We start from the raw sequence: 17,080 nt of genomic DNA, 5'->3' as shown, positions 1-17,080 counted from the left end.
TTTTGCCATGCCTCCCCACCATGTTGTTCTCTTTATCCCTCTGGAACCATAAGCCAAAATAAACTCTTCTATAAGTTGCTTTTGCTCATGGTATTTTATCAGAGCAACAGAAAAGAAACTAATACAGGTGGCTTACTTGAACAAGTATTCAAATTCTTAGAAATGGAGACTTCTAGTGACAAATACTTTATTTCATCTTAAAGTATTATTCAGTGAATGACAGACACTGTGATACATTTTCCTCAGAGTCATGGAAATAAGTATTATGACAGGTGGACAAACAGGGACATCCTCTTTTGAGACAGGGTCTAACTATGTATACCTGGCTGGCCTGGAACTTGCTATATAGACCAGGCTGGCCTCAAATACACAGAGATCCACCTGCCTCTGCCTCCCTAGTGCAAGGATTAAAAGCGTGTGCTGCCGTACCAGGCCTCAGTTTTACATCTTAATGTTGAAACTTAATTTAAAAGTACTGGTGCCACCAGGGTCATTGAGATAAGAAATTGGCATAGGATTCAGTGAGGGTTCTGGACGTGACCACATTGGTTCTTTTGTTCTCACTCAATTCACCTCATTTGCCCTTCAGGACCCCAGTGTCACTGGGCTATGAACTGAGGCCTCACCATCAAAGATGACAGGGAGCAAACACCCTGTGCAGGACGGTGGGACTTAGGGTCAGGAAGGTCTGGGGTGATGGAGGCAACACAGGATATACATAATGCCAAGCCTTGGGTTCAAGAGCTGTTGTGGTTTCAATATGTTTGAATACTTGGTCCCCAGCTAGTGGTGCTGTTGTAGCTCATAGAACTTTAGAAGGTGGATCTCCCCTGAAGGAAGTGGGTTGCTGGGGTCTTCAGGTTTTATCATGTGACCTCACTTACCTGCTTTCTAAATGCAGTACAGCCTAATAATGTTCCTGGGGCCAGGCTTCCCTCTCCATGGTGGACTGTCTACCCTCAAACTGTAAGCCAAATAAAATGCTTTCTCCCTTAACTTGCTTCTTATCAGGTATTTGATCAGAGCAAAAGTAAAAGTAAATAACACAGCAGAGGTTGTCCAAAGAGCTGGCCTCATTGAAACCCCAGCCCTGCTAGAAGTATCTGGAATGAGGTCCCGGCAGCACAGCAGCTCAAGGGCAGAGGATGGGGGTGTGGCACTGAGACTGAGCGACTCAGCGAAGATGCCAGGTTCTTCCTCCCTGTGCTCGCTCCCCAGCCCTGCACTACCTGTACTGTTGGAGAGCAGTCAAGGGACACATCAGATTGGGGGAGAAGCAGTTTGCTTTCTTTTCTCAAGATTGGGTTCTAGTCCCAGAATGAGGTGGGACTCCACCTAATATAATAATAATAATGACTAATAATGAATAAGTCATTAGGAGGCAGAGGCAGGTGGGTCTCTGTGAGTTCAGGGCCAGCCTGATCTATATAGTGAATTCCAGGCCAGCTGGGGCTACAGGGAGACCGTATCTCAAAAAGACAAAAAAAAAAAAAAAAAAATCACTTTGATATTCACTAAATACCTATTTGTACTTACCGTGGTCCAAACCATTTACGTAGTTTTTGACAATATGGAATATTAGGTCCTTTTTTTTGGTGGCAACTCATAGAGGAGAAAATGTTCCATGTTCCATAAGACCAATCCAAATACTCCCCGGTGGCTTCAGGACCCCATAGGCCCCGTATCCAAAAAAAAAAAAAAAAAAAAAAAAAAAATCACTTTGATATTCACTAAATACCTATTTGTACTTACCGTGGTCCAAACCATTTACGTAGTTTTTGACAATATGGAATATTAGGTCCTTTTTTTTGGTGGCAACTCATAGAGGAGAAAATGTTCCATGTTCCATAAGACCAATCCAAATACTCCCCGGTGGCTTCAGGACCCCATAGGCCACACCCCACCTCTGGGAGGAGGGGTGCACCCTGCAGTGAGCTTAAGGAGCATCCCTTGTGTGCTGGGACCAGAAAGCTATCAGAAAGGATGCAGGCATGTCACTTGCTCACCTGAGAGCCCCAGGTATCTTCTGAGCGACTGAGGTCCTGCTCTTCAGCTGCCCCTTAATTAGTTTGCTTTCCAGTTCCCTAGCAAAGCAGTAAAATTGAAAAAGAAACTTGGGTGGTGGGTGGGGTGGAAGAAGTCTTGTAAATCTAGGTTTTATTTTATAATTTAGTGGGACACCCACAAGGTGGGAATGTGACTGAGAGATAACATTTTTTTTCTATTACTGAGGCACGTGGTTCCCCCTCACCCTGCTCAAGACCCCAGGGGCAAGCTATATCTTATACTAACAGGAGTCCAGAGGAGCCTTCCAGCCTGGTGACGGGCCTCCAAGGGAATCGGCCTCCTAAGTGGACCTGGCTTTCAGTATTGTCTGCATTCAGGGCAGAGATGCTTATCAGGAAGATAAACAAGGATGTCCCACGTTTCCTTAGCAGCCCCAGCTGGGAGCCTTCCCCTCCCAGAGGCCTTGGAACACCTGACAAGCTTCTTTGTGAAGTTTTAAGGGGTTTACTCCAGAGATTCCTGGTGAATAGATGCCTCCAGGTCCCTCAGCTCTTAATTCTCCTCTCCCTTTGAACTAGAATATTCATGGATAGTGACGGAGGGCCAAGGTTCTGGGGCAAAGAACACCCAAGGCCCAGTAGAACCCACAGAAATCCAAACATCACTCACCTATAAACAGCTGACGAGCACATGGAAGGGGTTGGAGATGTGTTTCAGCCTCTCTCACTCAAGAGGCATCCAAATCACACCTCTGATTTTATAAATGAATTCTTTAGTGCTAAAGTGTGGTTGATTTATCTGGTGGCCAAGACTAACGCTTTCACCTTGGTAATTTCCACTCAAAAGCAAAGGTCTTTAACCCAAACTAAATGGAGAGACTCCAGCAATACTGACTGAAGAGGCCATGGCCACGGTGTAGATTGTCACAACCATACATTTATCAAATCCATCCCAAACAAGGGTGGTGCTGCACTCTGCAGCAGAGACTCATCTATGGGGCAGTCTGAGCAATAGGCCATCCTGGATGTAATGGCCAGATGCTACCTGACCTTGGTACAAGATTGACAAAGTGAGCAGGCGAGCAGGAGGGCAGACAGAAGAAGCAGCATCGTGTTTCTGGGTTTCTGTTAACAACCCTGCATGTGCAGCGAGGGAAATCTCATGTTCTCTCACTGTAGATGCTTGTACCTCCTGCTTCTCTCTCTCTAACTGATACTTTTCTGTACCTGCAGCTCTTCCTTCTAACACAGTGCTAAGTGAGGCTCCTCTGAATCTTTCAAAGGCTAGCTTGCATACATACAGCACACTGCATTAGAAAGAAGAAACCAGCTGGGTAGGTAGCTCAGTTGGCAGAGAATTCACATGAAGTCCCAGGTTTGAATCTCAGCAAGCTGGGCATGGTGGAAGATGCCTATAATCCCAGCACTAAGGAGATAGAGGCTGGAGGATCAGGAGTTCAAGGTTGTCCTCTGCTACATGGCTAGCCTGGGATACATGAGGTCATTCTTTTTTTTCTTCGAAAAGAAAAAAAAGAAATCTTTGAATTTAAGTAATTCAGCTTATTAAAATGCCTATTGTTGGGAGACTAGAGAGGTGGCTCAGCAGTTAACAGCATGAGCTGCTCTTGCAAAAGACCCAGGTTCGATTCCCAGCACCCACATGGCAACTAACAACTGTCTGTAACTCCAGTTTCAGGGGAATCCAATGCCCTCTTCTGACCCCCTGGGCACTGCACAACACAGGTGCAGTTGCGTATATGCAGGCAATACACCCATACCCATAAAAACAAAAATAATAAATAAAATAAAACACCTATTGTTTATTTACAGTACTGGGGATTGTACCCAGAGCCCCACTTGCTAGGCAAACTCTCAGTGAGCTGCATCCCACCCTCTTTTTCCTCTCTATTTCCACACAAGTCCTCACTAAGTTACCCAAGGTAGCCTTTAACTCACTCTGTAGCCCAGGCAGTCCTTGAACTTTCAATCCTCCTGCCTCAGCCTCTTAAGTAGCTGGGATTAATGCTGTGTTCTTACGTTCTGTGATAACCAGCCACCCCCATGACCCAACCATCCTCACACTGGTGGTCTTTCTAGACCTGCACTGTCCAGCACTGTAGCCACCAGCCATGCAAGGTTCCTGAGAACATGCAGTGGGACCATTCAAAAGCAAAATGTGTTGTAAGTATGCAATGTAGACTAGATGTCAAAAGCTTAGTAAAAAACAAAGTAACAATTTTCATACCATGACATGTTGAGGATACACTGAATACATTTGGTTAAGTCAGCATTACAATGAAGTTCACCTGTTTCTTTTTCCTCTTTTAATGCAGCTATTAGAATATTTTAAATTTTTGCTCTTTGAGTTGTATGGCATTATTCTAGCCTGTGTCCTTTTGCCAGAGATGAAAACGGTACAGAGTTCCACCAGCTGAGTCTGCTTCAGCTGCTTGGTTAGTAACGCATCCTAGCATCCAAAACTAATGTCCTAAGTGAGTCTCTGTGTCTGCGCCCTTCACAGGATCCTAATTAACTGCAGGTTGGGTGCTCTTGTCCGCCTCGCCACCTGCAGCCACATAAGCTGGATTTGTCTTGCTCCCGGCAGCCAGCTTAGCCTGGCCATCGTCCCGTGTCCCTGGCCATGCCACAGAGTCCCATAGCCAGCCTCCAAGCCCCATCTCCTGCCCTGATGTTCCCTCTAGCCCCAGTCCCTCACTCCAGCTGCCTAAGAGCTACATCTTCCCTGATCCCCTCAGCACACCCAAATCCTAGGTCCACAGAAAGGACTGTTGCCCTTCCCAAGAGGGCGTCAGCACCTGCACTAGCCCCGGCACTTGGCTGTGTACAGAATAAACTCAGGAAATCCTTGTTCACCCCCTTTTCCTCCTCCTCACAGACTGGACTCCCACAGAACCTCACATCATTAGATGAGGATAGGGCTGGATGCCCATGGATTCCCTGAGGTAGGAGAGTGACCGCGACCAATGAGGGATAGAATGAGGGAGGACTGAGGGGGAGGGGAAGTGAGAATCCTAGGAGACTGGACAGTAGTATACATGTCATCCTTCTTTGGAGAACCCCAGGGCAGGTGACACACAGGGTCACCAGTGACTTCTGGTTGATTGAGCTAGAGCAGGGCTTCTTACCTGCCACGTGCCCTTGAGTCTCCCAGGACCAGGATAAAGTGCAGGTCCTGATTGAACACTTCCAGGGCTAGAAGATGCTGAGACCCTGCTCTTCCCCCAAGTTCCCATCAGATGCTATACTCTGGGCTGGGGACCACATTCAGGTGGCACTGGTGCAGAAGCTTGGACTTGCCTTCAGTTCATGCCTCACAGGAGTCCAGGTTGACAGTGGCTGCTCTGGGCTTCCATCTCAGTCCTGAGGCCTCTACCCTCCCCTTCACTCCAAAAGGTCCCCAGCTGGTGTTCACTCCATTAGGAAGGTCAAGGGTGATGCAGGAAGTCCTTCACGCAGCCTTCTTGTCAGCAGAGAAGTGTCACAGGATTGTGCCTCAAAAAGCAATCTTCTTCCACGGTCCTTTAAGACTGTTTGGGTTTCCTTGCCTTTGACTTTCTCTGGGGCTGAACACTTGTTTCTGCCTGTCCCTGCCTAGCACCTCCATTCTCTCTTCATAACCTTTTTTAGTTTTCAAACCATTTCCAGTTCCCCTGACATGAACCTTCTTACCCATCAGGCTCAGGAGCTTGACCTCTGAGTCTGTCTCATCATGTGTCACTGGACCAAAGCTGCCCCTGGGCAAAGGGCTTAGTCTGTCTGGCTCCCAGGGCTCACCCCTCCCTTCTGATCCCTGCACCTTACTGCTGTCCCCTGCATCTCCATTCCAGACATGTCCAACCCGTTCACAAGAGAGCTGTGAATGCATCCCAATACCAAAATCACAAACTTATCTACAAACATTATAAGATATGTGTGTACGCTTTTTCATTTTTTGCAATTCAATTGTGAAGTTCTCGAGCGTGAACTTGATAGGTAACAATGTCATGTCAGAATGTCAAATGATTAGACACACCTGGTGGCTCTTCTAGTTCCTGTTGCCCATTTACCCTGCAAAGATTCCCACCTGGGAGACACTGAGACCTCCACAGTGTGCATCCGGCGCTGGAGTTGGCTTGACTGGAGTTGGCTTGACTGGAGTTGGCTTGACTGTGAACTGACCGTGGCCCACCCCGTAGAAGTATGCAGCAGGCAGCAGGCAGCTTGAAGAGAGGTCATGGTGAGAGACAGACTCAAAAGGTGCTAACAAAGGCCATCAGTAGGCCTGATGTTAGACAAATAAACCCTTTCCTCCCCAAGTTGGTAGTGGTCAGAGAGTTTTGTCACAGCAATGGAGAAACAAACTAGAGCAATATCCTATCCCACAATGCACAGTTGTCTCCAGCTCACTGTTATTCATGAGGAATGTCTCTCCGCCTTAGTCATAAGACCCTGAACTTGGATACCCAGCATGCTACAGATAGATATCCACCACCTACTGTGGTCCAGACTCCTGGGGAGACAAAAACCAATACGATAAAAATCTTTGCTAAACAATATTTATTTATTATTTCTATGTTTTGTGTATGCATGTATTGCCTACATGTATGTAAGTGCACCCGTGTCATGCAATGCCCTTGGAGGTCAGAAGAAGGCATCAGATTCTCCTGGAACTGGAGTTATGGAACCTTGTGGGTGCTGAGAATCGAACGCTGGGTCTTCAAGCCCAAGATAAAAATCTTGACCACTTAAAGAGGAGATGGGTAGGGATTGGAGAGATGGCTCAGTGGTTAAGAGCACTGACTGCTCTTACAGAGGATCTGGGTTCAATTCCCAGCACCCACATGGTGGCTAACAACCATCTGTAATTCCAGTTTCAGGGGATCCAGCATCCTCTTCTGACCTCCACAGGTACTGCATGACATGAGTGCACTTACATACATGCAGGCAATACACTTATACACATAAAATAAAAATAAATAATTTTTTTTAAAAAGAGGAGATAGGTAAAAATTATTTCATATGAACATGATAATGCTGCTGGGTGTGGCTAAGTTGTAAAGTGCTTGCCTACCATGTATGAGGTCCTGGTCTGTTCTATTTCTGAGAAGTGCGTGTGTGTGTGTGTGTGTGTGTGAGAGAGAGAGAGAGAGAGAGAGAGAGAGAGAGAGAGAGAGAACATGGTATACCCATAAAACTGTTCAGTACCCACTGAAGATTTAATATATATCTTTCATCTTTTTTAATTTTTATTGAATTTTTATATATTTCATACAGAACATCTTAATCAGCTTTATACCCCCTTCCCCATTGGCCCCCCTCCCATACCCCCCACTGGAATTCATACACTCTGTCATTTGTGTTAAGGCCTATCATGTCAAGTTAGTGTCCCCAGATGTCCCTCAGTGCAAGTTCATCCACCAAGGTCTAGTCAGCCTATCTAGAGTCTCACCCTTTAAGAAGATCAACTCTTCCTCACCCAGCAGTAATCAGCTGCCAATAATTCTTCAACTAAGATTGGGGCCCGATGCCCATTTCCCCAGTTCTGTGCTGGGTTTTGTCTGCTTGAATTAGCATGGGTCTTGTGCATGCTGACACCATTGCTGTAGGTTCATATGAGAAGGGTCCCAGGAGTCTGAAGGACTGTGTTTGCATATACACCTCCTCCCTGGCTCTTACAATCTTTCTGCCCCCTCTTCCACAATGGTCCCTGAGCCCTGGGTGGGTGGATTTTGATATAGGAGTCCTGTCTAAGGACCCACACTCTGTAGACTCTTATTCTCTATGTTTTGGGCATTCATGACCTTTTGTGTTCCTGGCCCTCTGTTGCATGAGGAGCTTCATTGATGAGAACTGAAAGATGCATTAGTGTTCTCTTCATCCCTTGTTCTGTGTTCCATGAACCTTAGGTACAGAAGTTGCATCCTGGATGTGCCATCTTTTATCTTTTCAAAGGAGGTCTCACTATATAGCCCAGATTGTCCTTGAACTCACAATCCTCTTGCCTCAGCCTCCTGAGTGCTGGGATTACAGGTGTGCACCATCAAGACCAGATTAATATATATTTTGTATTGATTTATTGATTATTGATGAAATATTTTTTAACTCCAGCAATAAGAGTCTTTATAATGTGCTTGCAATGCACCTCCAACTTGATTGGATCCCTTTCCAAAGCTGGTCCCGCCCTGAGCTGCCAAGAGCTGGGCCCAGGTGTTGGGAGTGGGGATACAGTTCCCTCCCTTGCTATGCAAGATAGCATAAGGATGCCCAGGGGCACAAAGGACAAATTGGGCTCAAATTGCCATATGGCTTGGATTTCACATTTTTACTGGCATGGTGTAATCATTTTTATAGAGTCTGGTGCCTTGCTACAGATTGTAAATGATAAGGTCACAAGGATTAGAGACCAGTTAAAAATTATAGAAGACATATGCTGCTCATTTTACTAATGAATGGCCATATTCAAACATGTTCACTAATTAATGGCAATATTTGAAAGTGGTGTTGGATTTGGTACTCTGCGACCAGTGCCCCGCTGCTGGAGGAAGCCAACTGTTCCATAAGGGCTGGAAAATGCTGATTTGAAAGCAGAACTAGACAAGCCTTCCAAGACGGTAAGCAGGCTTCTCAGTCAGAGACAAAATGTCCCCACCAAGAAGTTTGTTTAAATGCACGTGGACGGTGTGAATATTAGTGTGAAACAAAGGAAGCCATGAAGCCAGTGGGAAAGTCATTACAAGGCAGCCGCTGTCACCATGGGAATTGTTCTTTAAAATGTTTACAGCTAAGACAAATAAGGGATGAGGCCAGGAAGGGAGGGAGGGATGGAGAATCACCATCATAAACTGAGCCTGGCCCCCACTGCCTGTAATCCTCAGGGAGCTACCATTCTAAGATCTTGGCAGTTGATGCTGAGGGCCAGTTCTGCCAAGTTAAGGCCCAGGGCACAGCACAGGAGGTAAAGGTTGCTTTTCTCCTTTCTGCACCTCCCTAACCAGGACCCGCAATGTGCTAAAATCCACTAAGCAGGCCCCATTCAGGCCCAGACAATAGAGGAAGTGAATGGCCCTGGGAGTGAGGAGCTGGGAAAGACAGGATGGACTGGCCACAGGCCACCTTGTTCAGCTAATGGATGAGGTTTAGAAGTGATTCTGAGTTCTTTCCATAGCCAGCAGGGTGGCCCTGTGGTTGCGCACATGTATTCAAAGATCTTCACAGAAGTTCTGGGATTCATTCGAGATTATTTTCAATCAGAAGCATAGTCACTGGTAACAGTATGTGGCTGAGAGAGAGGGAATGAGCTTTCCCAAGCCTTTACTACTGAGATCACCAATGCCACCCACGGATACCACCCCCACCCCCACCCCCACCCCGCCCTTGCGTCCTTTGATCCAGCTCCTTCACTTCCAGAAATGTACCAGTAGATTTCCTTTCACACATACAAAATGACCCATGGAAACAACAGTCCCCGTGATTTTTTTTTTATAACAGCAAAACATGGACAGGATCTAAGTGTGCATCACAGGATCTGCTTATCCAGTCAGGGCACATCGACTGGAATCTTACACAGCTGTTTAGGAAGTGTGGCTCCAACACATTCAATGCTAATACAGAACAGCCGTAAGATACACTGCATGAAAAACGAAGGTATTAAGGCTGGAGAGATGGCTCAGGGGTTAAGAACACTGGTTGTTCTTGCAGAAGACCTGGGTTCGAATCCTAGCACCCACATGGCAGCTAACAACTGTCTGTAACTCCAGTCCCAGGGGATCTGACAGCCTCTTCTGACCTCCTCGGGCATTGCACGACACAGGTGCAGTTACTTACATGCAGGCAATACAAGCATACACATAAAATAACAAATAAAATTTTTTTTTAAGTTTTTTTTTTAAAAAAAGAAAAACTAAGGTGTTGCCCACCATACATCATGTGCTATTTTACAGACCACTGTTGTTCAAAAATAGCATGTAGCTGAATGTGGTGGCTCATGCCTTTAATCCCAGCACTCAGGAGTCAGAGGCAGGTAGCTGTCTGTGAGATGGAGGCCAGCCTGGTCTACATAGAGAGTTCTAGGTCAGCTGGGGCTACAGGGAGACCCTGTCTCAAAAAAAAAAAAAAAAAATCAAATGGATGAATAAATAAATAATAGCAAATAAATAAATAAATGTGTGTAAAATGTTTTTGGAACAGTAGACAGAGACCTGGTTGACAGTGAGTTTTCTCTGGAAAGTCTTGTAGCAAACCAAGGAAGAACCAATAACCAATTATTTTTCACAATTCACCTTTTATGCCTTTTGAATTTATTCTTTCATACATGTAATCCACTCAATAAATATACGAACTATTTTTTTAAATCCGTGACAGCCAATCATATTCCAGTAAAGCTGTCAAAAGGAAAGGAAAAATAAGTGGGCAGTAAACACTTTAAGTTGTCTTTTCTTTAAAACAAAAAAAGAAAGAAAGAAAAAGGAGGGTCTGGAGAGATGGCTCAGCGGTGAAGAACACCGACTGCTCTTGCAGAGGACCCGGGTTCGATTCCCAGCACCCACATGGCGGCTACAAACCATCCTTAAATCCAGTTTCAGGAGAATCCAGAGCCCTCTTCTGACCTCTGAGGCATTGCATGACACGGGTGCACTCACATACATGTAGGCAATACACTCATACACATAAAATAAAATAACTACTCTGTGGTAGGAATTAAATTTCAGTATCCTTGTGCCTACTTGTGAATTGGATAGTTTAATTCCCAGCAGCATAGCCTCCTCTAGAACAATTATTAACCATGCTCCAGTTTGAGGTTCCAAGGTCAGTTGCTTGTTGGAAGCAAGCAGAGTGGACCCGAAGTCTGCTCTGTGAGGCCCTAGTTCTGACCCAGACGAGAAGCTTTCTGCTCACTCACATCCACAGCCAGCATGGGAATTATGGCCGCACGTCTGAAGCTCGAGATATGTATACACACCAGCATTAAGGAGGTAGATGGTGGTGTGGGAAAGGGGACTAACTCATCGCCATCCCTTTGAGGGAGCCCATGAGTGGAAATCAAACCAAGCGCCTGCTCGAGGTCATGAAACTAACACAAGCATAACTTTATGGGGGCACAGTGATAGGCACCACAGGATAATGCAGAGAACTGTGACTCCTTTGCCATCCTGGGATCGTTAGTATAGATTTGAGAACTGCAAAAAACTTCGGCCGTGAGCTCTACCCCCAGCCTTGAAATTTTTACCTGACTGCTTGGAGAGTGCACTTTATAAACAATTTGCCTGGGCCTGTCCACATCTGTTTCCGTTCCCTTCCCACTATCAGCTGCTGCTGTGATTTTAAAATGTTATGTACTTGAAGTAATTGCACTTTCCTCTTTTCAAAGTCCTGGTTTCCCGCATTATCACCTAACACCATTTCTGCTCAGTGACGCCTTCTTGTCAGGATGGGTTTTGCATATGTCAGCATCTGGTCCCCGCCCTACCCCGCTCAACCCCAGCTCGTCACACACGGCTGAATTTTATGTACCTCTGCTGCCACCTTCCGGACGGTCACCTGTGGGAACGAGGCCTGTTTTTCTGTCCCCGAGGAAGTAAAAAGTACTGCTTGCTTCATGCTTTTTTCTCTTTTTTCTTTCTTTCTTTTTTTGTGTTCCCTCCCAGCAGAGAGAAGGGTCCTACGATGGTATCTGATTCCTTCCTGGTCTTTTTTTTTCATATTTTATTTATTATTTTTATTTTATGTGTATGCGTGTATTGCCTGCATGTACGTAAGTGAACCCGTGTCGTGCAAGACCCTAGAAGGACAGAAGAGGCTGTCGGGTCCCCTGGATCTGGAGTTACGGACACTTGTTAGCTGCCATGTGGGTGCTGGGATTTGAACCCCCGGGTCTTCTGCAAGAACAACCAGTGTTCTTAACCGAGCTCTAGAAGAAAATAAACGGCACATAATAGAATGCCTTTATTACAGACACAGCTGCAATAGAAAATGGGCACAAGGAAATTTGGCTTTTCTTGTTGAGATCATTCAACTTTAAGGATCAAAATCTTAAGGGTCATTGCTTGTAGGTCCCAACCTGCTCGCATTGATCAGCAGCCCCTTGGATGTTCTGATTACATCAGAAGCTAATCCTTGGGCTCCTCCCCATGCTTCCAAAGAAAAGATCTCCTTTTGAGATCTCCATCTCCTTTTGAGCATGTAGACATCAACCAAACAACAGCTCCACTGACATGATATTGAAAGATGAACAGAACAAGAGGTTTCTCGCATTGCAGGGTGGCGCGGATGGTCTAAGGGAACTGAGGTGGCACACCCCTCCGTCTATGCATGCCAGTAGGGCCAGCATCCCTTCCCATAAACAGTCTCACAGTTGCAACAAAGGCTTTAGGGGATCCCTTTAGTCCAATGGGATCCTAGACTTTCACATGATAACCATAATCATCAGTAGACTTTAATTAACAAGGGGTTTACTGTCCCCGTACATTTCTAGACATTTTGTTGCATGATAACCCTGTGAGAAAATTATTTCTTGTGTTTATTATGTATCAAAAGCTGTGTTAAATATTTAGTATCTTGTTGTGCAAAAACACAGAGCAAAGAGATGCCAGGATCACAGGCTGGAACAGAAGGGCCTATGTCTGGGGCTCCCTGACTGACTACAAAGGCTCTTTGGAAGCACTAAACTAGATCTATCTTTTTTTTTTTTTCTTTTACTTTGTTATCATTTTTGAGACAGGTCTCATGTAGTCCAGACTGGCTTTGAAGTCAATATGTACACGGGGATGACCTTGAACTCTTGATCCTGCCCCCACCTATTGAGTGCTGACATTGCAAGCATGTACCACCATGCCCAATGTATGTGGTGCTGGGGATACCACCCATGCACACACTCTACCAACTGACCTACATCTCTGTCCCTAACTACATTTGGGGAGGTTGCTGTTGCTTAGACTGAGTCTCACTAGGCTGACCTCAAACTCAGAGCTCTGTCTGCCTCTTCTTCCTGAGCGCTGGGGTTAAAGGCAGGTGCCACCCCCACCCCTACCTATGTTTCCCTACAGGTTGCCGAGGTCTAATTTTGAATATGTCATTCTGTAACAATGGGCATATGCCCTGAGACGAAGTCATTATGTGATTTTTGTCATTATGGGAACATTATGAGGTGTGCTTACACAATCCTGAGAGGTACAGTCTACTGCACACCTATGGTACAGTTTGTTGCTCCTGGGTGACATGCCTGGGCAAATGCTAACATGCTAAAGACTGTGGGCAGGTCTCACACAATGGCAAGATTTGTCTGTCTAAATATATATCAACATAGAAAGATCCCATAAAAAACAGTGAAAGATTTTCAGAGACATTCCTACCTGGGGCTCTGACATAGAACAGAACTTGCAGACCTGGAGGTGATTCTGGGCGATATGGCCAGCAGTTGTGAGTGAATGTGAAGGCATTCACATCCTGCAAACTGCTATGGATTTCAGCTACACTGTGCATTTAGCCTACAGTGCGTAGATAGACAGACAACAGACAGACAGATATGGTAGGTGCATAGATTCTTTCTTCAATGATTTAACTTCAGCTTATTGCAACTTATACTTCATACAATTTTTTTAACTTTTTTACTTTTATGTAATAACACTTGGTCTAAAACATATACTGGGGCTGGAGAGATGGCTCAGCGGTTGAGGGCACTGGTTGTTCTTGCAGAGGATCCAGGTTCGAATCCGAGCACCCACATGGCAGCTAACAACTGTCTGTAACTCCAGTCCCAGGGGATCCGACAGCCTCTTCTGACCTCCGAGGGCGTTGCACGACACGGGTGCACTAACCTACATGCAGGCAATACACTCATATGCATAAAATAAAAATAATAAATAAAATTTAGAGAAAACAACAGCAAAAAAATAAACATACTATACAAACCTTTTTTCTTTATATCTTTATTCCATAAACTTTTTTATAATATTTTAAAACTTTTTAAATTTTGTTAAAAAAAAAAAAAAGTTAAAGCCAGGAGTGCTGGCACACACTTTTAATCCCATTACTTGGGAGGCAGAGTCAGGTGGATCTCTGTGAGATCGAGGTCAGCCTGATCTACATGGTGAGTTCCAGGTCAGCTGGGGCTACAGGGAGACCATGTCTCAAAAAGACAAAAAAAAAAAAAAAAAAAAAAAAAAAAAAAAACAAAAAACAAAGGTTAAGACCTAAACACAGCCTTCAGCCTCGGTGCCACAGGATCCAAGTTACAGTACCATTCACTGTCTTCCTCAGTTGCGTCTTATCCCTCAGGAAGGTCTCCAGGGACAGTGACCCCCACATGGAGCTGTCACCACCCAGGGCAACAGTGCCTCCTCTGGATCCTCCTGGGAAACTGCCCCAGGCTCTCCTTGGGCAAGTTTCAACCCCAGGAGAATGTACCCAGGGTCATTTGCTTTTTCTACTTCTGTTCTGTTCAAGTTTGCTCAGCGTAGATTTTCTCAAGAGTACATAACGTACAGTAAACATTTATTCCTCTCTAGTCATAAAAGTCCATTAATGTTGGGCGCTTCTGACCAACTCCCTGTAAGTTTTCTCTCGGGCTCCTCAATGTCATTTCTCTTCCCTCCTCTACATCACAAATTCGGGGCCAGCTTGGGCTATAGGGAAACCCTGTTTCAAAAACAGAAAGAGATTCTCACCATGGACAACGTGGAGGGGTGACCTAAATGAGGCAGGTAGAGAGAAAGTGTGTGTGTGTGTGTGTGTGTGTGTGTGTGAGAGGAGAGAGAGAGAGAGAGAGAGAGAGAGAGAGAGAGAGAGAGCGCACTAGGGACGCAGGGGCAGAATGGCCTGAGGTATTCATCAGTTCATAGTGCCTTCTAGGTGTTGCTGATCAGTGTGTCTTCCTCAAATTTTTAAGATATCCCAGTGCACTCTGCAAGTTTTTTCAGGCACCCTAGGGTATCTTGATGCATGGTTTGGGAACTGAAGTCCTATGTGTTTGTACAAGCACCTTGTTGTGAGTTCAGAACACTTTCAAGACCACACTAGACCTTCTGGATAGTTCCTCAACTTGTATAGAACAAATTCGAGTTATTTAACTACAAAGAGCAGACCAATACATCTGTACTGAAATTAAACTCTCGAAATAGAAACACATTGGCACATGAATTAATGTTGTTGTCACCAACACATGGATTGATGCTGTGGTCACCAGTGCATTCTCCCAGCCCGCTTGCCCTCTGATGCTGAGGCATCCGGGGGGCTTTCCTTTGTACAAGCTCTTGGCTGGCTGTTATTTCTTCATAGTACCGGTAGAAAGGAATTTAATGTCTTTGTGTCAGGAAAGGCCTATTTATCCTGACAAACTGATCAACCTCCAGGGTGTCCTTCCACCATGAAACTGATTTTATATCTCATCCGCTGGCTAATAAGATGTGAAGTGCTTTTCCTGTCACGCCAAGAGATCACGCTAGTTTCCCTTGAAAGTAGCGGGTGGAATCACAGCAAGTTCTTGATGACTGAGTGTGGGAGCACACAATTTCTCAGCAGAGCATGTCAGAGGGGATTGAGGAGGCTGAGGCCCACTGGAAGGCTCATGCACATATTCTAAAAAGAAAGGGGGTTGGAGAGATGGCTCAGTGGGCAAGACCACTGGCTATTCTCGCAAAGGACTTGGGTTCAGTTCCCAGCACCTGCATAGCAACTGACAACTATCTGTAACTCCAGTTCTAGGGAATACAACACCCTCTTCTGGCCTCCAGGGCATTGAATGTACATGATACACTTACATGCATGCAGGCAAAACACTCATACATGTAAAAGAAAAATAAATAGAACCAGACATGGTAGTTCATACCTTTAGTCCCAGTACTCAAAAAACAGAAAGAGGTGGATGTCTGTGAATTCAAGACCAGTTGGATCTACATAATGAGTTCCAGACCAACCAGGCTACACAGTGAGACTCTGTCTCAAATAAACAAACAAACAAACAAACAAATAAAGAGAAACCTGAGGAGGTGCTGTATCTCAGGTGTAAGGGGTGACGGCTCCAGTCCAGTGAGTCTAACTCAGGGCTCACTTCATCCAGAGTGATAAACATCGGTGATTAAAACTTGATGGTGCTGGCTATCTGTGGAGGGATACCTTGACACATACCCTGTCCCACCATCTTGAACTTTTAAGTCGAGTCGATACCCCGTCACTTTAGAGTTCAGTCTTTCCGCCTTGAGAAGTAAAAACATAATACATGTTGAACATTTCTCACCCTAAATCTAAAATCTTCAAAATATGAAACTTGGAACAGTGACATGACAAGAGGAAGATTCCACGCCTGACCTCATGTGACGGGCACAGTCAAAACATGGGTGCACTGAAAGCACTGTGAAAACACCCTCAGGCTATGTGGGAAAAGCATATACGAAGTAAATGAAGTTTGTACTTTGATTTGTGTTCCATCCCCAAGATCTCTCACCATATAAGTATGTGTATCTGTGTGTGTGTGTGTGTGTGTGTGTGTGTGTGTGTGTGTGTGTGTGTGTGCAAACATTCCAAAACCTGGGGTGGGGGGAGCAAATTTGAAAGAAATCTGATCTCACCCAAGCATTTTGCATTAAGTGATGTTCGACCTGTTGTCTGATCTCTAAGATCAATTTTACCATATCTTTCCAGAAGAGACTTCTACATCATAAAATGTTTTCCTTTTCTGTTTGCTATGTCTTGAGATTAAAATAATCTTCAGATGAGTTTTTATAACAAGAATCCAGATATAGAAGAGGATAGAAGTCCCCTTGCCTGGCGATGGTGATGTGAACGGAAAACTCCTTGGGTGGCTACATCTTAGGAGTCCAGGAGGAACTGCAATGTCTTTTGAAAATAAAATTGGTGTTATTTGTACTATTTGTTTTCCATTCATTTTCGATTCAAATTAGTCTTATCTTTTAAAAATATTTTAGTTATTATTTTTATTTTTAAAATAGTTTATTAATTTTATTTTATGTGTATGCGTGTATTGCCTGCATGTAGGTAAGTGTACCCATGTCATGCAGTGCCGGCTGAGGACAGAAGAGGATGTCGGATCCCCTGGGACTGGAGTTACCAACAGCTGTTAG

At 44.9% G+C, this 17,080-nt stretch overlaps 1 protein-coding gene across 2 annotated transcripts in view; it reads left to right on the top strand.

The window, feature by feature from the left end:
* The window catches only part of LOC103737054 (E3 ubiquitin-protein ligase parkin), a 624,104-nt gene that overhangs the window by 563,664 nt on the left and 43,360 nt on the right, over positions 1–17,080 (top strand). The window contains exon 1 of one of the 2 annotated variants that reach the window (XM_029565250.1): positions 10,814–10,978. The exons of the other annotated variant lie outside the window; for it this stretch is intronic. Coding sequence (XP_029421110.1) covers positions 10,919–10,978 — 60 coding nt within the window. The 5' untranslated portion in view covers positions 10,814–10,918. Of the gene's footprint in view, positions 1–10,813; positions 10,979–17,080 lie in introns of those variants that run through there. 2 annotated transcript variants of the gene reach the window in all.

This window comes from Nannospalax galili, unplaced genomic scaffold (genome assembly GCF_000622305.1).
Source record: "Nannospalax galili isolate Female #2095 unplaced genomic scaffold, S.galili_v1.0 scaffold2271, whole genome shotgun sequence".
In the NCBI taxonomy this organism is placed as follows: Eukaryota; Metazoa; Chordata; class Mammalia; order Rodentia; family Spalacidae; genus Nannospalax; species Nannospalax galili.
Note: the sequence above shows the minus strand (reverse complement) of the source record. Positions and strands in the feature narration are given on the sequence as shown.